The sequence below is a fragment of the Sardina pilchardus genome, chromosome 17 (assembly GCF_963854185.1).
Source record: "Sardina pilchardus chromosome 17, fSarPil1.1, whole genome shotgun sequence".
Classification (NCBI taxonomy): domain Eukaryota; kingdom Metazoa; phylum Chordata; class Actinopteri; order Clupeiformes; family Clupeidae; genus Sardina; species Sardina pilchardus.
In genome coordinates, this window is record NC_085010.1 from 8011219 (window position 1) to 8033954 (window position 22736).

Sequence of the window (22736 nt, forward strand, 5' to 3'; positions counted from 1 at the left end):
GTGGGCACGGCGACGGACGTGTCTCTGAAGATCACGGAGACGGACCTGAGCTCGCTGTCGGCCAGCATCCGCGCCCCCTCTGGCAACGAGGAGCCCTGCCTGCTCAAGAGGCTGCCCAACCGCCACATCGGTGAGCTCCTCCTGTGGCCAACATTCAGCACCGCTCTGCGCTATGCACCAGCACTTAGAAATGAGAACACAAACTGCCACAGAAACAATTCAAATATATATTTATATATAATTCATCTACTGCGTAGTCTGGAATATGTATGTCCACTGAGAGATTACATTCAATATTTCACTCTTAGAAAATAGGTGTTATACAACCAAAAATGGTTCCATTGCATGCCTCATATACTGTATGACACCCCTAAGCACTAAGCACTAAGCAATTAGAATACAAGTTGAAAGAAGGAGTAGATCCTACTGTATACGCTTCTGCAAACCACTGCTGCATCCACGGAAGGGGACAAGCTGATCAAATTGAGGAAGGATTCTGGAGCATCACAGAAGACTAACGTTTCAATGTTGATACCATCTTCATAGACAACCAAAAATGGCTCCATTGCATGCCTCATACTGTATATGACAGTGACACCCCTAAATGGTTCTTTAAACCATTTTGAAGGATTCATCAAAGGAACCCCCAAGGGTTCTTTAAAGCCTGTATGGTTCTACAGTATATAACACCCCAATAACCATTTTGAAGTGTTCAAGCCAGTTACAAATGATCACAGAAGCAATTCATATCCATATGAGAGGAATTAAGAAAGCCCATCCCCCACCCTGACAAGGAATGAGAGGCCTCGTGGTTCTTTTATCAGCTTCATCTTTGAGGGAGTTTCAGGGGGGATTTGAAATAAAACTGCTGTTTTTGTTTCTCTGTAAGAAGGTCCACTATGTTCCCAAAGCTTGTCTGACCTAATATCTGACTCACTCTCTCCTCTCCGTGTCTGTCTCTTCCTCCCTATCATTCTCTCTCCCCTCTACCCTCTTTTCCCAAATCTCTCTCTCACTTTCTCTCCCCAAATCTCTCCCTCCTCTCTCTCTTTCTCTCTCACTTTCTCTCCCCAAATCTCTCCCTCCTCTCTCTCTCTCTCTCTCTCTCTCTTTCTCTTTCTCTCTCCCTCCTCTCACTCTCTCCCTCCCTCCTCTCCCTTTCTCTCTCCCCCCCTCTCTCTCTCTCTCTCTCTCTCTCTCTCTCTCTCAGGCATCTCCTTCACTCCTAAGGAGGTGGGGGAGCACGTGGTGAGTGTGAAGAAGAACGGGAAGCACGTGACCAACAGCCCCTTCAAGATCATGGTGGGCCAATCAGAGATCGGCGACGCCAGCAAGGTCAAGGTGTTCGGGAACGGCCTCATCGAGGGACACACCTTTGAGGTCGCCGAGTTCATCCTGGACACCAGGAACGCAGGTACAGTAAGACACTGCATACAGGTGAACGCAGGTACAGTAACTGCGTTCAGACCAAGAACGACCAAAGCTGCAAAGTCGCTTTTGATGCTGGTAAAATGCAGCTGCTGAAAAAATTCTGTCGCGCAAGTCGCTCATGACGTGAGAGATTAGAACGTTCAATTTCGTTTATGACATCCACACAAGCGAAGCACGCCTGCATTCGGATTGGTTGTCAGTGTTTTGCAGCCGAAACGAGTCATAGCTAATTTGAACACCACAGCAAGGTTGTTTTAGTAAAACAACACTACAGCAGGGTTCTCATAGTAAAATAACACTACAGCAGGGTTCTCATAATAAAAAAAACTGTATAGCAGGGTTCTCATGGTAAAAGAACCATACAGCAGGGTTCTCATGGCTGTGTCCTGCCCCCTGCAGGCTATGGCGGCCTGGGTCTGTCCATCGAGGGTCCAAGCAAAGTGGACATCAACTGCGAGGATGTGGAGGACGGCACCTGCAAGGTGACATATTGCCCCACGGAGCCTGGGACCTACATCATCAACATCAAGTTCGCTGACCAGCACATCCCAGGTGTGTGTGTGTGTGTGTGTGTGTGTGTGTATGTGTGTGTGTGTGTGTGTGTTGGTGTGTGTGTTCTTGACCAGAAGTAAATAAGTTAAATGGTTCAGTCAGTTTGGACTGAGTTAGAATCAACAGTGAACTGAATTAGAATCAAAAGCGAACTGAATTGAAACTGCATTAGAGTGGAATGTGAACTGAGTTTGAACTGACTCCTGTGTGGCTGTGGCCCCCCAGGCAGCCCGTTCACAGTGAAGGTGACAGGGGAGGGCCGCATGAAGGAGAGCATCACCAGGAAGAGACAGGCCCCAACCATCGCTTCAGTCGGCAGCACCTGTGACCTCAACCTGAAAATACCAGGTGAGCTATACACAAACACACACACACACACACACACACACACACACACACACACACACACACACACACACACACACACACCTCTGCAGTCAGATGGAAGATACCCTGCTTGCTGTGGGTTCTCTACTGCTGCTGAGAGCTGTTTTCTCCACAGCCGTCAGTGTGGAAAAGTAAACACTGCAGAGCAGTGGAGCGGATAGAGAGTCCTAGCGGCCCACACACACACCAGTCTGACCCACAGGAATCCCTCATCTATCCCTCCATGCACTTCTGCTCTCTTTTTCCTTCTCTCCTCTGGTTCCCTCTCTCTTTCTCTATCTCTTTCTCTATCCCTCCCTTTGTGTGTGTGTGTGTGTGTGTGTTGGCTTTGCTGAGCTCTCGTGCTGTGGTGATTGTATCAGAGCCGTGTATGTGTGTGTACGTGTGTACGTGCGCTTGCAGGCAGGAAGAACTGGAAGTGTGTGTGTGTGTGTGTGTGTGTGTGTGTGTGTGTGTGTGTGGCTGTGGCTCACAGAGTATTTATTACAGAGGTTTTCCAGGCGATCCCTCACGCAGGGAGACTCCACAGGAAATGGGGAATGCCCGGCTTACACCAGCAACACACACACACACACACACACATATACATACACATACTGGCACGGACTTCAGGTCAACATGTTCTTGTGCCAGTAGTGTTCCACCAAAACAGAGATGGCGCCTATATATACACGCACACACACACACACACACACTCACACACACTGTATACACGTATACACATACAGTACACACACACACACACACACTGTAAACACGTATACACATACAGTACACACACACACACACACACACACACACACACACACACACACACACACACACACACACACACAAGCTGTCAGTTTGCTGCACCATGTTCTCCCCCGCTCGTCTTCGTGTTTCTTCAAATTTCCTTTTTCCACGGAAAGAGCTTTTGCGTTCCTTTACTTTCAGCTGTTCAACTGTTATCCCTTCCCTCTGTCTCTATCTTCCTCCTCCTCCTCTTCCTCTTCCTCCTCCACCTCCTCCTCCTCCTCTTCCTCCCCCCCCCCCCCCCCATCCTCAGGTAACTGGTTTCAGATGGTGACTGCTCAGGAGCGCTTGACGCGCACCTTCACGCGCAGCAGCCACACGTACACGCGCACGGAGCGCACGGAGTTCAGCAAGACGCGGGCGGGCGAGACCAAGCGCCAGGTGCACGTGGAGGAGAGCACGCAGGTGGGGGGGGCCGAGCCCACGCCGCCCACCTTCCGCAACGTCTTCGGGGGCTTCCTGGGACGAGAGGCCCTCGGCACCTTCAGCGGGATCCAAGCCAGACAACCCGAGGGTGTGTGTGTGTGTGTGTGTGTGTGTGTGTGTGTGTGTGTGAGACACGTGACGTGATTAATGCATCACCTGAGTGTGTGTGTGTGTGTGTGTGTGACACGATTAATGCATCACCTGAGTATGTGTGTGTGTGTGTGTGCGTGCGTGCGTGCGTGCGTGCGTGCGTGCGTGCGTGCGTGTGTGTGTGTGTGTGTGTGTGTGTTTTTTTTATGCAGACAATCATGATGTATGTTTGGAGAGTTGGACATAGTTTTGAAGCATAACAATCTATTGTAACACCAATGTGATTTATCAAATGTGTGTTTTCTCAGAACGTCAGAGTCAGAACATCCATGATGTTTGTGTGTGTGTGTGTGTGTGTGTGTGTGAGAGAGAGAGTGTGTGTGTGTTTGTGTCTTTTCTAGACAATCACAACGTGTGTGTTTGGAGTGTTGGACTGTTTTGGACTGTAAGACTCATCTATTGTAACACCAATGTGATTTATCAAATGTGTGCTTATCCAAGAACATCCATGGATGTGTGTGTGTGTGTGTGTGTGTGTGTGTGTGTGTGTGTGTGTGTGTGTCTGGATGATTATGCACATTATTTTGCGAACAGTGTATCATCTCTAACACCTTAATGTGTTGTTTTTGTCTGTGTGTTTTTTACCTGATTAGCTAGTGTTGTACTGCTATCTATTGTGTGTGTGTGTGTGTGTGTGTGTGTGTGTGTGTGTGTGTGTGTGTGTGTGTGCGTGCATGTGTGTGAGAGATGTTCATCTCCTATCTGCACTCTTTCCGATGCCTGACACACACAGTGGACAGCTCACTGCTGGAATTTAGGACAGGCACTTTAAAGGGCAGCCAAGCTTCACAGAGCTGGAAAAAGTGAGGCCCCTCGGCCTGAGCAGGAAGCAGGAAGCCCAGTGTCCACTCACTCACTGCTACCAGTTCACACAGGGCAGCCCACACACATGGGCCTCATGCAGCTCTATGCACTCAGGCTGATGGATTTTATCTCTCTCCTCCTCCCCCTCTCGCCATCCTCCTCTCTCTCTCTTTCTCTTTCTCTCTCTCTCCTCCCCTTCTTTCCATTGTCCCTCCCATCCTCTCCTCCTCTCTCTACCTGTACCTGTCCTTCTCTTTCTTTGCCTACCTCTTGCTCCATATTTCCTTTCTCCTTTCTTCTCCTTCTTCTCTCTCTTCCCCTCCTTTCTTACCTGTCTTTCTCCTTCTTTACGTACCTCTTACTTCCTTTCCTTCTCCTCCCTCTCTCTATCCCCTCTTCTCCTCCCTTTCTCTTCCCCTCTTCCCCCTCATCCCTCTCTCCATCCTCTCTTCTCCTCCCTTTCTCTTCCCCTCTTCCCCCTCATCCCTCTCTCCATCCTCTCTCTTCTCCTCCCTTTCCATTCTCTCTCTCCTCCTCCCTCTCTCTTTCTCTCTCTTCCTCCTCTCTCCTCTCCCCTCCTCCTCCCCCTCCCCTCCTCCTCTCCCTCTCTCCTCCTCAGGTGAGTCGGGCACGCAGGAGATGACGGCGCAGGTGACGAGCCCGAGCGGTCAGACGGAGGACGCGGAGATCATCGAGGGCGAGGACAGCGCGTACAGCGTGCGCTTCATCCCGCACGAGATGGGCCCGCACACCGTCAACGTCAAGTACCGCGGCCAGCACGTGCCCGGCAGCCCCTTCCAGTTCACCGTCGGGCCGCTCGGAGAGGGCGGAGCCCACAAGGTCCGGGCCGGGGGACCCGGGCTCGACAGAGGCGTGGCCGGAGTGCCAGGTAATTCCGTTGTCACGGCAACGAGAAAGATCTAGAAGGTTGTGATTGATTGATGATTGTGCCAAGGATTGATTGGTGATGTTACCAAGGCAGCAGGACACCTTTTTGCGCCATAGCACACTACCCATAGACCATATAGAACTATATAGTTCAGTCTATGGCTTTACCAAGGCAACCAAATCGCTTTACAGTGAAAGGGGAAGCTCACTAACCACCACCAATATGTAGCACCTGCCTGGGTGATGCACAGCTTGATTGATGATGTTACCACGGATACCGTCCTTTGATTTTTACATTTTATACAACAGTAGGAAAGATTTGTTCATATTTGTTCATCTCTTTTTCATTAAGTTACTCCATTAAGCTGATTAAGTTACTATATCGAGCTGATTAAGTTACTCCAGAAAGCTGGTTCTGATTCTGGTCAGTCCTCCCATCTAATAGCACATAATGTTTACACTCTTTGCCGACAAGTCTTGCTGTGATGAGTCTGGCTGCATGTCCTCTGGTCACCACTAGAGGGCGGTAGGTGACCGCTGTTTGTGTCCTCTGCAGCGGAGTTCAGCATCTGGACCCGGGAGGCGGGCGCTGGGGGCCTGTCCATCGCCGTGGAGGGGCCCAGCAAGGCCGAGATCTCCTTTGAGGACAGGAAGGATGGCTCCTGCGGAGTGTCCTACGTCGTACAGGAGCCTGGTGAGGACACACCTAGTTACTGGGTTTATACTTCCGCCTCTGAACTCTGTGTCCTCTGATGGAAGATGTGTCTTTATTTAAGAACCATGCATAATTCTGTAAACTTTTATTCAAGGAACCTACATAATTTTTATAAACTTTTATTCAAGGAACCTACATATTTGTTATAAACTTTTATTCATGGACCATGCATAATTGCATTAAGTTTATATAAAGCATTGTAAATCAGTATGATTGACCTCAGATTAAAGTCATGATAATGACTGTATGTTAAATTTGTCAAGATTTGTGACAAAGCAGTAAAGTTGAGAATCAGATCTAGTAAATTCGATGAGGTAAAGAATGTTGATAAACATGAGAAATGTTATGTTTAATAAAGACGTGTCATTATGTTTGTTTATTTTTATGTATTGCTTAGGTGACTATGAGGTGTCCATTAAGTTCAACGATGAGCACATCCCCGACAGCCCCTTCATCGTTCCCGTAGCAACACTGTCTGATGATGCCCGGCGCCTCACGGTCACCAGTTTGCAGGTGAGTGATGACTCAAACCAGTGAAAGACAGATTTGACTATGTGTGTGTGTATTGTGTGTGTGTATTACAGTATGTGTGTGTGTGTGTGTGTGTGTGTGTGTGTGTGTGAGCATATACAATCCTCCAGGGTGAAACTTCTTCCGGAGCTCTACTCCTTAAAGCCCAGTTCGTCCAGCCAAAGCCCAGCTGTAGCCCTCCTTAAAGGGGCTCTCCCTAGGATTAGTCCTGTCTGTCTGTCTGTCTGTCTGTCTGTCTGAGAGGCCAGAGAGGTATATGTGTGTGTGTGTGTGAGAGAGAGAGAGTCGGTAGTGAGAGGCCCCGTTTAGATCTGAGAGCTTGGAGCAGAGCTCTCACACAGGGGCTTGGTGTAGCTTAGCCACTCTAAGACGAGACTCTCTCCTCCTCGGCCTCTCCCATGGGGAGATTACCCTTACAGTAGATGAGCCCATCACATGGAGCTTTCTCTCTCTGAAGCTGTCTACAGTATGTGCATATTTGGTATATGTGTTAGTGATAACAACAAGCACAGGGCACTTTATAACTTAAAATTGATCATCTGAATGTCACTCAGCAACCATGGGATGATATCAGAAAAATATGCAGGGGTCTTACATTTTTTCTAGAGCTGTATACACAGTTTTCTATAAAAAAAATATCAACATCTATTTATGAGTGCCATTTTTAGTTCCTACTACTCTATGTGACTAGTTAAAATGCCCCTTAAATAAAGTGTTGTGAACTGAACTGAATGGAATCTTCTCTCTGTGCCTCTCTGTCTCTCGTGCTGTGTGTTTCAGGAGATGGGGTTAAAGGTCAACCAGGAGGCCTCCTTCGCTGTGCAGCTGAACGGGGCGTGTGGCGTGATCGACGCTAAAGTGCACACACCCTCTGGAGCCGTGGAGGAATGCTACATCACAGAGCTGGACAATGGTGTGGACTCTCTCTCTCTCTCTCTCTCTCTCTCTCTCTCTCTCTCTCTCTCTCTCTCTCTCTCTCTCTCTTTCTAAACAAACACATACACACACACACACACACAAACACACTAAATACATACGCATCCTAATCAAACAAACATACGCACCCTGAACAAACAAACAAAACAACAAAATGCACACACACATACTCTCTCTCTCTCTGTAAACAAATGAACCCATATACACATACACATACACTCACTCACACTTGTGACTTTGTTTGTCAGACAAGCACGCGATCCGCTTCATCCCCCGAGAGAACGGCGTCCACTCCATCGATGTCCGCTTCAACGGGAGCCACATTCCCGGCAGCCCCTTCAAGATCCGCGTTGGAGAACCAGGACAGGCCGGAGACCCGGGAATGGTGTCTGCTTTCGGACCAGGCCTGGAGGGCGGAACTACAGGTTTGTCCTCCCTCCACTTTTCTATCCCCCTCCGCACACATAAATGATCTAGTACTAGAACTCTGTTCTATTGGTTCCTTAGAGAACTGAGGGCCCAGTACATGAACTACAGTGTTGTGTACGGTTCTTTACAGTTGTTAACACCTGTTTACCTGTAACACCTGTTTACACTACAGTTTTTTTCAATTGTTTACATGCAAATTTGAAAACTGGGTTCTTTTTTTTTCCAAAATATAATCACAGTTATCCAAACACCACACTCAATTTGCATAATTCCTAGATTGTTTGCAAAATGACACACTTAACACCTGTCCTAAACTGCAACACATCTACATCACCAAATAGTTATTTTTTTGCTCAAAATTTTGTTCATTTTGCTAGGTCTACATTTCAAGACACAAAATACTTTCTCTACACACACTAACTCTGATTCAATACCAAATAATTATCTCAAAACAACGATACAGTACGTGTGTGTGTGTGTGTATGTGTGTATCTGTGCCTGCCTGTATGTGTGTGTGTCTGTGACCTCCCGACTGACCTAACCCCCTCTCTGCCTCACCCCTAGGTGTTCCCTCTGAGTTCATCGTGAACACGTGTAACGCGGGCTCGGGCGCTCTCTCGGTGACCATCGACGGGCCGTCCAAGGTGAAGATGGACTGCCAGGAGTGCCCGGAGGGCTACAAGGTCATCTACACGCCCATGGCCCCGGGCAGCTACCTCATCTCCATCAAGTACGGGGGACCACAGCACATCGTGGGGAGCCCCTTCAAGGCCAAAGTCACAGGTGATTGCCTCCGCCAAGGAGGTTAAGTTTTCATCAGGGTTTGTTTGTTTGTTTGTCTGTCTGTCTGTTTGTTCGTCTGTTAGTCTGTTCGCAAGATAACTCAAAAAGTTATGGATGAATTTCGATTACATTTTCAGGAAAGGTCTGAAATGTGATTGATCCAATTGAACTGAAATGGGAGTGATCCGTATAACCGTCTGGATCCAAAAGACGGTTATGTTTTCCCTTGGTAGAGGTCTGCGCTCTCTGAGTGCTTTTCTAGTTTGTGGTTGTGTTATACCTGTCTCAAGGCACAAGTCACAGGTGATTTGTAATTTTGTCTCAAAGCTAAAGTCACAGGTGATTTGTGATAGTGGTATACCTGTCTCTGTCTCAAAGCTAAAGTCCGAGGTGACTTATTAATGTCTAACACCTGTCTCAAGGCAAAGGACACAGGTATGACACTGAATGAGAGTAAACTTAGATACAGAGACATTCTAACACATATTTTTTTCCCCGTCTTTTTCTCTATTCCTCTCTCCCTCTCCTCCTTTCTGAAGGTCCTCGCCTGTCTGGAGGACACAGTCTCCATGAGACCTCCTCTGTTCTCGTGGAAACGGTTACTAAGTCGTCTGCCATGTCGGGAGCGTTCAGTTCCCTGCCCAAGTTCTCCTCAGATGCCAGTAACGTCGTGTCCAGAGGGGCAGGCCTCTCCAAGGCCTTCATCGGACAGAAGAACACCTTCACTGTGGACTGCAGCAAAGCAGGTAGAATATTTTACACACAGACATACATATATTATGTGTGACTGTGTGTTTGTGTATGTACATGCATATTATTGTCTTAAAGCATACAGTAACTCTCGCCTCATGCATGTTGGTGGTTTTATGAATGTACCGGAGTCAAAGGGGTAATCATTTTGAACATCTCATTTTTTGCCATCTCTGGTTTCAACTCAGTATCCCAATCAGACTTGGTGGACATTTTGTCTTTGTTATTTTGGATCATTTTGGCCTCAATTGTACAAACTGCATTTATGTTTTGAAATTGGTCATGCACAAGCCCTACACACTCCAGTGTCACACACACACACACACACACACACACACACACACTAGACTGCTAGCGCACACACCTAACCCCCAGCCTGTGCTCTGTGCTCTCACCCCTCAGGGACGAACATGCTGATGGTCGGGGTGCACGGTCCTAAGACGCCCTGTGAGGAGGTCTACGTCAAACACATGGGGAACAGGATGTACAACGTCACCTACACCGTCAAGGAGAAGGGCGACTACATTCTCATCGTCAAGTGGGGGGACGAGATGGTGCCCGGCAGCCCCTTCCATGTCACTGTGCCTTAAAACAATCCCCTGGACTCCCCCCGTTTTGCCTTGTGATGGACCGAACCATGATCCCAACCCTCACCCCCACCCTCCTATCCCAACTCCTTTTTCTTGATACCAAAACCTGTCTAAAGTCAGACACACTATGATATGCAAGGGCTAAATCACAGTCTGTTTTAGGAACAGAGGGGAGAGTATTTTTATATTCTTTTGTATGGCAGAGGACGGTATTAACTCGTTCATAGGAAATCACAAAGCCAGTTTAATGAGCCAGTTGGCGTCTCCTCTATTATACTGAGCTCACTTATTTTTAGATACAACTGAGCTGACCCTCATTTGGCCTGGATCTTTATGCCATTTCGCCTGGTTCTTGACCCCATTTGACCTGGATCTTGACTCCATTTGGTGAAGATCAGGCCAAATGCTGGTCGCAAACAGTGGCTCTCTGAAGTGCAGTATTCCAAATCTGTGCACCTCCCACAATTTGCCCCCCCCCTCTCTGTCTCTTTCTCTCTGTCTCTCTCTCCCTCTGTTCTTCCTCTTGGTCTCAAATTGTGATATTTTTGTATGTTTACTTTTTTTTGGATGCTAGAGAATGTATCTTGAAGAGTGACAGAACAACAGTGAGTCCCATCTCCATGGTAATGGCACGGTGGGGCCTGTGTGGGTGTGGCTTGTGGCTGTTGCAGGCAGGATCTAATCTTTATTTATTTAGTCTTTTTTCTGACAGAAAAGTGTCTTATTTTTTCTGATGGGGCAAGAACACAATCATTAACACTCACCGTGGTGGAAACCGACTCTCTCTCGTCTCCACTCCAGTCCGGCTCTGATCTGGTCTTCATCTGGGCCCTAGATATGGCTCTCTGTTTCATATACTAGATAGCCGTCTCATATACGGGATAGTCGTCTCGTATACGGGATATCCACCTCATATATAGGATAGCCGTCTCATATACGGGATAGCCGTCTCAAATACGGGATAGCCGTCTCATATATGAGATATTCGTCTCATATACGGGATATGCGTCTCATGTACAGGACAGCCGTCTCATATACGGGATAGCAGTTTCATATACAGGAAATCCGTTGTACCATCCGTGTACGGGATAGCCGTCTCATATATACGGGATAGCCGTCTCATGTACGAGATAGCCGTCTCTTATACGGGATATCCGTTTCATATACGGGACATCCGTTTCATATACAGGATATACGTTTCATATTCGGCCCTGATCAGGTCCGGATTTGGCCCAATTCATGGTGTCGGTCACTGACTGGGCCCCGGATCACGACCACATTAGAACCAGAGTCCGTTCCCATCCGGGCAGCACAGGGGACAGAACTCTCCCTCGTCTTCCTCAAGCTGTGGATCAGTACCGCGAGACCTGGGACATATCTGTGCCTGCATGGCAAGCCGTCTATTTTGTGAATGTTTAAAAACAAATTATATATACAATGAAACCGTATACAGGAGTGACATTTTATAGTGATTTTATATGTATGAAGAATGGGCAGGATATGAGTCTAATTGTTTGATATATTAACCTACTGTTTGGTAAGACTGTGCAGACATAATACATGTTGAACTGCTAACTTGCCATTAAAAAGCTGAAATAAATGTACTAGTTTTCTTTTTTAAAAACTACACACTTCTGATTCTGCCTCTGTTCAGCAACAACTTTCTGCATTGATATTTATATGGGTCTCTTAAAGTTGCAGTCTTTTGTGCGTTTACACTTTTGTTTGCCTACATAGCAATAACCTTGAATATTGTTATGTTTTCCTGGAGGCTTAATATTCAGATTTCCATAAATAATTCTTAATTCTAATGATTGTGATGCTGGTTTTTGGGGAAAGGTTTTCAGAATGCTTAGCAACACTATCGAAGTCAAGGGGCCCGTTGCACAAAAGCAGAATTAAAACATCCGGGGGGGTATTCCATCAAGCGAGCTAACCGTAAATCGTGGCTAACTTTGATAAGCCTCGCTAATTTTAGAGAGTTCGGTTCCATTACTCCCGCTAACAGGAATCTCAGCTGAGTTGCTGGGGTAACATATGCTTCTGAACTAACCTGGTCGGTGGCAGGCTAACTGCCGAGCTAAATTAATCTGTGTTGCAAAAAAAAAAACACCAGTCGGAAAACGAGTCCCGAACCGTTGGTTCCGTCAACCTGTGCTTTCGTCACCTGTAGCCTAGGGCAGTGGTTTTCAAAGTGGGGGCCGCCAGGGGGCGCTAGGGGGGCCGCAGCAAGTTGGGTGAAAATATATTGTACAAGCAAAAAAATAAATTTAAAAAATCATAAAATATTTCTATTATTGTATGTATTGATATGAAATACCATTATAATAATGTGTTGTATACCTTTTAGGGTTGTAACGATTACAGTGTAAAGGTAAACCATGATAAAAATGTTGACGTTAACAATTACAGTGTTCATTTCAAACCCTATAATTATTATCGCGGTTGATAACCACGGTCTGGAAACCGTGTGTTAAATTGCGTCCAGCGTCATGAGCCTGCTTTTGATATAGGCCTGTCAGGCTACTAGCAAAATTGGTACCCTACTGATTCTGTTGTCTAATTTGATGGATTTAACCACGATTCGGATTTAGGCTACACCTTTTAAAAGGCGGGGAACATTTTCACCGCAAACGTGCACTGTGGCTGTCATATAGACACTCGGCGTCTTTTTATGTACATATGTACATTGATATTAATTCCATTCTACTAACGTTATCAGGAGAATACCGTAACGTTTTATTTTGAGCACTGGTTGTCACTCATTACATAAAACAGATACCAAACTCAAAGTCATGATAGAAGCACCCAGCCAATTAAACATGACCAAGGAAAAAGTGAACGGGACAACACACAATACCATGCTACTCCTAAATCATAGATTGTAACATTGCAAGACACTTATCTTTTCTATGACACCAGAAATATTTTCTTTACCTGGTTTGTTTTTGAACATTCATTTTATGTAATGAAAACATATATCCTTGAACTATGCGTGACTACTTTCCAAAAACCGAATGAAACCTAATTACGTTCACATACTTTTTAAAGTGACAGGCACTCAATTAGACCTACACACCACCCTGTGATATCATTAAAGACAAGTGCAATCAATGTGAAGTACTCAAATTACTGAATATTTTTAGCTATAAGTAATTATGCAGATCTCAAAATACTATAATGTTAACAAAATATATAAAGTTTATGAATTCAAAATATGAAATAGAAACCAGACAAGCCATTTTCTGTGTGTGTGGAGGGTCGAACAGAGACTGCTGTGCATGATCTGTATCCCACTTAAGGCAATAAGGTTTTGCCGTTATATTTTTGTAATGTACACTGTCACACTTTTTTAAAAACTATTTCAGCTTGTGTAGGCCTATCAGTGCTTTTTTAACATATGAACACATATTTTTTTTAAATACCGTGAAACGTGTAAAACCATTGCATCCCTAAATAGTGCAAAGCCTATAAAATAAATAGATTTTATTTTTCACCTATTCGGCCTATTTTATTAACTTATTTCTACATTTGCCGTATCGTTGATGGGTTCAATACGACATCATGCAAAAGGGGGGCCTTGGCCACAATCTAGTGGTATTTGGGGGGCCTTGTCATGGGAAAGTTTGGGAACCCCTGCCTTACGGCAGTGGACAAAACTGTGTAGCGAAAAACATTTCCAACGTGATCATCCCCGCGAGAGTTTAACGGGTGCGATAATTGAAGAACCCCATGTTATTTTCCCATAGAAAAAATCTCAAGATACCGGATCTCCTTATTTGGGCAAAGATGGTGGCTTTTTTTGTAGGCGAACTTCAGAGGCTATGCTAGGCTAAATGATGAACTGTAAGATCAAAATCAAAAACGTTGTGTCTACCCAAAGCATGTTTGCAAATGTAGGCTACGCAAAGCCTATTTGTGTTCATACCATCTTAAATCGTTTCACCATCATATCATCTTAAATCGTTTCAAAAACAAGGATTAGCAGCAGTCTGCTGCATGGGTATAGTTGCAGGAATCAATCGTATGTTAAATATCGTTGCTAGCTTCGTATGGTTTCACTGCAGGGACCACACACATTGCACGACTGCTCATGAATAGGTGGCACCAAACTAAAACGTATGTCCAGATTGGGGAAACGTTTAGTTTATTTTGAATAGATACGTTCACTCAATTTAAAGGCAAATGATAACACAACCATAGCAATATCCTGCCCTTTGCTAGCACTGGAAGGAAAAGTTGTTTTACCTTGCTTGAAAGCTAGCCAGTTAAGCTGACGGCCAGGGGTATTTCACAAAAGCAGAATTAAGACATCCAAGATAATCGATAAAGCCAGGTTTGACATAGCGTTCTCTAGTCATCCTTGCTAAACTCGTTTCACTAACGCCAATCCAGGATGAACAGGAGCGTCTATGTCAAGCCAGGTGTAAGTCTTTATGTGGTCGGCTAGAGAGTCCAGAATGAATTTAATCGAGTCAGTACCTTTCCGGAAATGTCGCTGCTGCAGCTAGCAACGCGTTAACAACATTTTAATGACATTTCCGGAAAGGTACGGACTCGATTAAATTCATTCTGGACTCTCTATCCGACCACATAAAGACGTGGGGATACTTCGGTTTGGCTTTAGGGACCCTCTAGTCACTACCACGTAAGTGTAGTGTTGGTTGGAACAGTAGAAGAGGTATAAAAATAGCGTTTTGTAGCGGCGAAAGGACTTGCCCCGGTCACTTCCAGGCTAACGAGTTTTGGCTAAAAACGGTGAACTCGAACATTCTCGAAATACATCCGAATGACATGATTTTGGTGTCAACTCAACGTACTGTATGTACTCCCAATAGTTCGAAAAATTGATCTAAAGTGCATTTCTCTCCGGATTATCCCTTTAAGCTGGGCTCAAACTACACGACTATCGGCCCGATAATCGGCCGAAACCGGCCCTTACGACAATCGGTGGAATGTTCACTTCCCAGGAGGATCGTAAGCGATTGTCGGCCCTTAAGAAAATGGAGAGAAGGAACATTCTGGAAAGGAAAGGATTAAGTCTTTCTCCTCTAAAACGTGTCAGAAGTGGCCCTGTGAAGATACTCAGCAGCCATGCATCAGAGGCCTTCTTGATGTGAATATACTCACACAACCTTGACATAGAGGTACAGGTTGTAATAGGGAGCTCTATAGCAAGTGAAAGCCAATAAACTTTTTGTCGCTTTAAGGGAATAACCTCATGATCTGAAAGTGCTCCAGTCTGCATGATAAAGATATAGGTCGAAGTAGGCTAGACTGCAATGAATTGTTGCCTACAGTTCATGATCCAGGCTTGTGCACAATTCCGAATTTTAGAGTTGGACTCCATTCAATTAATGAATTGGAATTTCAGTTTTGGAGAGGTTACTTTGGAAATGTAATTGATTACTGTTTTCAAGTTTTGTTTTTGTTGCGATCATATCTAACATATTTTGTGAAACTTCATTGTTAAACACCACCCTTAAATTATGTATATGAATTTCTTTGAATTTCATTGAATTTCAATTCTACTTCCTTCAATTCAATGACCGTTTCTTTTTAGGTGGTGAGGGTTGGAGATATAATTTTAATTTAATTACATTATTTAATATTTTAGATAAACAGTTTTAAAAGGGTCAAATTATAGAAGTCAGAGGGTCAAATTAGATCTGATAGGCTAGATCCTTTTTATTAATCCTTTAACAGGAAATTACAGTGTCACAGCAGCTTCAAGACAGACATAACACCACACATTCATACACATATTTCCAGACCTAATAAGTTAATAATAAGTTAAAAGAAATACTTTAAAACTATACAGTATATAGTATAGTATCACCTGCCAAAAGGAACCTATAAATGAACCAAACCTACAGTCCATAATAATGTCCACAGGAGGTGAAAACTGGGCAGAAGCTGTTTTAAAGAGAGTGACTAGAAAGGGACCATCGAGTGTATTTGTTACCATGTATGAAATGATATATCTATATATATCCAATATCTAAGTCGATATTGGAGTTGAGATATGGTACAGATATGGTACAGTAAGTAGTACCTAAACTGTACAGTTGTTTTTGCCATTGAATTGAAATAGACACAATAAAGTGCCTTCAAAAGTGTATTATTGGCTGGCCTAGTGCACAGCTGACTACACAACCCCTTCAAGTATTCTTGCTACTAGTATCTGAATCTTAGAGCATGAGGAACTCTTTCCCAATGACTGTAGAAACACAGATATTTTAGGATTAAGTATAAAAATACAATCTTTATTAAATAGTTGACGGCGTTGTTTTAGTTGGTCAACATTTGAACAGGAGGGAAATTCCACACATCGGTGTACCCTCACACAATCTAATCTGTCTAATAAGAGGTACAGTATGTGCTGATGCAGAGGATTGAAGGGACATAAAACATCCATAACCATCTCTAATTGCCCCTCGTAAACTACTCTGCATATAAGGCATATTACATACTCTTATCTAGGCTATCTACATGCTGTTATTTCTACTTTTGCTGTGGCTAGAAAAACAAAATGGACTATAAGGGGATAAACCGGAAAACATTCTGTTTTGTCCAGGGTTTTGTTTACTTTCCAAAACACAAGTGACTTGACTTAGAGGGGACCCATTGCTTTTTTAGGTGGCAAGCTTTGTGTGTGGATGTGCAAGACAAAAGTGGTTTATGTGCAAGCTTTTCATGTAGCCTACATATTCAAGAAAAAAAATCAGTCACTACAGCTTCTTAGCTAGGTTAATCACGCCTACACAGCATACAGTAATCAGCGTGAGTGAACTCATGCAACCTGCCACATGAGAGAGAGAGAAGACTAGTGAGAGAAACAAGAGGGAAGAACAGGGAGACAAAGTCCACCAGCTATGTGTTGTTACTTAACCTATCAATCATGCTACTCCGACTTCATCTTGGGAAGGAAGGCGGTTGATGGATTGCTGTATGCCAGGGCTGTTTCATCAGAAATTCAGCTGCCAGATTTTCAAACTAAGAAATGAAGCTGGGTCAGACATTTTCAGCAGCTGGTAAACAGGTAATGGAACATTTTTGCACAATTGAATGTATTGAAAAGCAACTAATGTTTAATGGGACTATACTTTATACTATACTGTTTGAACTGAAGTGGAGTTACTGAGAGCTTTGCAAACATAGCAACACAATCTCTACAAAGTATATTGTTATGTGTGACTTACATAACCTGCGCATTTTTCACATTTAATAAAGAGAAAAAAAAAACCATCTTATTCATCAACAAAGCCAAGGTAGCCAGCTACTGTCAGTACCTGAACAAAAAACACCCATCCACATTTTGCATTTTGGAGTTATGGAGCTATTCTAAGTCTAGTTCAGCGTCCAACTGCAGATTGGTCAGAAATGTAAATTACAACTGCCATGATATCCTTGTTTTGTCAGCTGGTGCATTTACAGTTTAGACTATCAAAGGTCACTTGTATTACATTGGAGGAACAGTCCAAACTCTGAACTTGTATTGGTACATTGCTTTGTGAGTCTCTGTAGAGACATGTCAAAACACTCTTCAAAAGCCAACTGAAGCTCTTAAATAACATTTATTTTATTTGCGTCTTTTGGAGAACAATATTCTAAAGCCTTCTGTTGAATTGTTTGTTATTCTTGTCTCAGAAAGAGCATGTAAATTCAGCAACATTGAGAAATGCTATGTGGGTGGTGTAAATTCAGATTTCTTATTTACTTATTTATCTTATTGTAGCTTCATGTCATGATGAGATTCATCTGCATGCTATGAGTCATGGCTGAAACATGGAAAAACAAGAAGACACAAAACAGGAAGCCACTCTGAAGGGGCAAAGGTAGGCTACTGAGTCAGATGCAAGATGCAACATGCAAGGTATACGGTTAAATGATGAAAGCAAATCCCTTGCCGTTCATTTCATTGCACTGAAGCATAACCTTCTTCTCTTAGATATATTGGGATTGAACAGGTCTCCATTCCCAGACAAGGGAGAAATATAGTCAATCTCCTCAGAAGAGAAGCTTTATATATATATATATATATATATATATATATATATATATAAATATATATATATATATATATATAAATATATATATATATATATAAATATATATATATATATATATATATATATATATATATATATATATATATATATATATATATATATATGTATATATATATATATATATATATATATATATATATATATATATATATATATATATATATACCATGTCTCCAAAGGGTCTAAACATGTATCTTCAAACTATCTTGTGACTTTACGCCATGTTATCAGTATAGTTAGTGCCCTGCTATGGTAGGCTGGGTGAACCCTGCCTGACCTGCTGGCGAATTTGGATTTTGCCCAGCAGCTCAGGCTGGAACCCTGCACATCTACAGTATCTCCCCTACTTCCTGTCTACAACCTTTGGGTCCAATCACAAACTAGCTTATCCAAAAGATGCACCCGGACCATTGGTCTGATTGGTTGAAGGACTATCCAAGCGTACGGAGTCATTTGAACCAGAGAATGTCTAATAAGGGGAGAACGACCACTCACTGAATACTTCCGCATGGTACTGCAACTAGAGAGCGGTCGCGAGCAAGTGGAGAATGAATGGAGGTGAATGGAGTTTCTCCTAAAATCCACTTTTCTCTGGATATAATTTTTTTTGTGTAGAAATTGGAATATTGCATGTGAAAGGGAGGTCAAGGAAAATACACACGACTGAGTATTACATTTTTTAAGTCCCTTAATTGCTCTAAAAAGTGTTATGGGCAACAACGACCAAGCCTGTGAGAAACCAAAGGGCCATAAGTAATTGTTCATTCAACTTTCTACCTATAACCCATATTGAACTTGCAGAAACTTAAATCCAATCTTCGATTTTTTAATGACAATCAGGTAAGACAGACCAATTTAGCTGTCTAGCCCCATAGACCCCCATTGTTTGATCACTTGCTCGTGATCGCCCCTAGTGGAACTGCAACAGGAACTGCAGGTACAATGGAGTTAATGGCGAGTGGACCGGCTCTCCATAAATGGGCTCTTTTTGAACTATGTCCATTGATCACGCCTCTTGTGCAGTAGAAATAAAGCGCAGATTCTTCAGACTGATGTTCAATCTTAAACGATTGAGCTTAGTATGGTGATGGCCAGACTACTGTTATGGCATAGCTTATTGCAATTGTCATGCATACATGTATTTGATTGAGTGAATCAAAGCAATCTGCTGAATCTGCTTTGACTGCTGAATCAAAGCAATCAAGAAAAACTGTAGCTGTTTAGAAAATATTCAGTTTAAGTTGACTGCTGCATCAAAGTAATCAAGAAAAAAACTGTAATTGATTTTTATTTTATACCACAGCTCATTCCATCATGAGAGGCCTCCATCACCTGTGCCCACTTGTGTGTCCATGAAGAGCGACCGGTCAGAGGATCGCTTCATAGAATTCAAACAAGAAGATGTCACAGATGGCTCAAGGCAAGTCCATAAAACACTCAAAGAATGTTCTGGATTGGAATGTTCATATCTTACAGTAGAATGCAATCAAACAGAGTAACATTTGTGAAACATTTGTGTTTCATTTAGGGCTGGGGGTAAATTATTATTTATTAAATGATTAAATTATTAAATTAATCAATTATTTTATTGATTAGTCCACTAATCTAATGACTAATTGGACGATTAATCTAACGATTATTTTGGTTTTGCTCGATTAATGAAAACCATAATATATCTCAATACTAATCTTAATACTGTAATATACTTCATTAAACAACACCTTTGAACAGCAAAAAGTCTAGTAGGCCTATAGTACTCTTAACCTCATTGCAGTGCTATGCTATGATTAGTTTATTTGAATGCAAACATGGTTACTTTTAATAGTAATGTTGGTAATTGGTGCAATTGAGTGCTTATCACTGATGTTCATTAGGGAACCCTTGACATCTTAAAGGCTGCTGATATAAATCATGCAGGGTGTGTTCTGCGTAGTTAGTTGAAATAAAGATTTGCATTTCTCCTTGAGACGAACACTTTTGAGTCTTTTAAAAACACTTTTCCATTTACATTGGGATTTTGCAAACATTCAGTGTCATGCTAAACTCGATAGTCAAACAGTATTCTAACATTTAGAGATACGGCCTACATTAGTGATACTAAATTATGCTGTGATAAGACATTAGCAGAGTTAGCTTGAATGCAGCAGTTTTTAACAAATTTGTTGCATGGTCATGATGCTCAGCAGAATTGATAGCACTTTAGCTCACCATCTTCTACATGGCAACAACAATCTTTCAACAATTGTTAATATTTTGTTAAATGCACATGTAGAGAAGAGGCAGTTGGTTCATTACTGGAGAAATCGGGGAGGGGCAAGGAAAGGTTGTGTATAAAATGCTCAATGAAAGTGATTGAATTGAAAAAATGATGTCTAAGTGATTGAAATAGAGCAACATAGAACATTATTGTGTGGGGGCCGGCTTGGATTTTGTGGCGGCCTGCCACAGATTAGTCAGTGTCAGGCATGCCAACTCCATTTGACAAATAGCACAAGTAATGACGCCTTTATGTTTGGGACTAAATTTCAAGTATTCTCATACCTTTAGATGATTTAGGGCAAGCTGTTTCTTTGGCTTTTGGAGGGCTTTTTGCAGGGCTTTGTTGGGAATTCTGTGAGGTCTTTGGTTAACTTTAGATTTTAGGCTACTTGGTGACAGATTCAAACATTTCTCCACATTTATCAGCTAGCTAGCTGGCAAAAAAGCCAGGCTAAGCAGCAGTTGGAATGGTTTGTTTACGAACTGAGTGTAGTTATTCAAGTTGTTTTAAATGTTGATGTGAGTGGGAGCGAATATATACAATTTGCTTGTTTAATTGGTGGGGACTCATGGGCCTTTCTGTATTTGAAGACCAGATAAGACCATCACAAAGTCTTAAAGTGTAACTCGAGCGAAAATTGACCTCAGGCTCCACAAATAAAACGATGCACCAGCAACGTACATATAGCAAACCCAGACTTTATTACAGAAGACTGTTAAGAACACTTACCAACTCTCCCTTTAACAGCTCCTCTTGAAGGAAAATCCATATAATGCAATTTTGAACTCTGGGTTCACTAGCTATGTTCCTCTGAAGGTATAATCATGGTTTCTCCACCAACTTCATCAACTGTTAAAAAGACATAGTGTTTACACAGTTACCATGTTAAAACCATAGTGGTACCATAGTCACCATTAAGTGTGATACCGAAACCATGGTGGTACCAAAGCTACTATGAAGAACTAGGCATAAACCATAGTAGTAGCCTACTTCTGTATGTGAAGGATCATGGTGATCATCATCATTATGGGGTACCATGGTAAAACCATAGCTACTGCTTCAAAAACATAGGAACCCATATAATAGTGAATGTTCCTAAGGATGTCTTTAAGATTTTCTGATCGTCCAAAGTAGTCTTAGCTAAGGTCAACTTCTGTACTTGTGGCTCCATTGCGAGGACACACATAAGATGGTGGTGCCCTTTGACCTTTAGAGGGCACCAGGGGCGTAGCGTGCGCCGGTGCAGCCGGTGCAACGCACCGGGGCCCCTGAGCTTCGCAGGGCCCTTTGCGTTTCGGAATTTGCCCCGCACCTCCTAGCTTTGCGACATAAAGCCAACTGTTGTCATCAATGACGCCATCTCTTCCTACTTAGCTTAGTGGGCGAACTGATTGCTATTTAAATCCTTCACTATCTCCTACAACTTGGTCTCATGGTGGCACCTATCCATTCCTCAATTCTTGTATTTTCTCCTACTTTCCATATCATTTTGATTTTACTAATGACATTTCAATGTTAGAATCAAAATTAATAAATAAAACTAATACCATTAATGATTATTTTATCGTCAACTTACAAGATGTTGTAACATGGCCTGCTGGGAAATCTGTCTGTCCAGTCATAACATTTTTACGTCATCTCTGATCATAGGCTGCTGCGCATGCTAGCAAATGTAAACAGGTAGGCTATAGGCTACTACTCTTACTAAAGTCGTGGAAAGTCAGCAAATTAATAAAGACAAATCTGAGGAGTGCCATGGGTCAGGAGCGACTGAGTGGATTGGCTATACTCTCCATCGAAAATGACAGGGCGAGGAAATTGGATTTCACCACAATAGTGAACGAGTTTGCTGAGCAGAAGACACGCAAAGTAGGCCTACACTTCTGACGGGTGAGTCCAAGGGTTTTTGCTTATAGCCTACGGCAACTGATCGGCGAACAGGTTAGTTAAATGGCCGCTGTGCCATAATTTGTGTCTGTTTGTTCTTTGATGAGTTTGCAGAGAGAGGCGCGCTCAAACTCCAAGATATCTCCTTCTTCGGGTGCGAGTTAAATATCGTATTCCAATGTGCAAAAGAACCGCACTCACTAGCTAATAACAGTATCTTATACTTTATTGTAGCACCATGCCTATAAAACAAACGCGTTTCGGCGTCAAGCCGTCCTCAGTGTGTTCTTTGATGAGGCCATTGTTGTGCTGCAAGGGAACGTGGTGTGTTCAGTTGAATGAATGTGTAT

The 22736-nt window shown here is 43.1% G+C and overlaps 1 protein-coding gene across 1 annotated transcript in view; it reads left to right on the forward strand.

The window, feature by feature from the left end:
* LOC134061920 (filamin-C-like) overlaps positions 1-11767 on the forward strand; it is a 101334-nt gene extending 89567 nt beyond the window's left edge. Inside the window, exons 36-48 of the mRNA XM_062517756.1 lie at positions 1-130; positions 1211-1414; positions 1831-1983; positions 2209-2331; positions 3419-3679; positions 5165-5434; positions 5990-6127; positions 6546-6661; positions 7460-7592; positions 7864-8040; positions 8609-8827; positions 9367-9573; positions 9980-11767. The exon at positions 1-130 is cut by the window's left edge and continues 32 nt beyond it. Of these exons, the coding sequence (XP_062373740.1) occupies positions 1-130; positions 1211-1414; positions 1831-1983; positions 2209-2331; positions 3419-3679; positions 5165-5434; positions 5990-6127; positions 6546-6661; positions 7460-7592; positions 7864-8040; positions 8609-8827; positions 9367-9573; positions 9980-10167 (2319 nt within the window). The 3' untranslated portion in view covers positions 10168-11767. The remainder of the gene's footprint in view (positions 131-1210; positions 1415-1830; positions 1984-2208; positions 2332-3418; positions 3680-5164; positions 5435-5989; positions 6128-6545; positions 6662-7459; positions 7593-7863; positions 8041-8608; positions 8828-9366; positions 9574-9979) is intronic.
* Positions 11768-22736: the final 10969 nt, after the last annotated feature.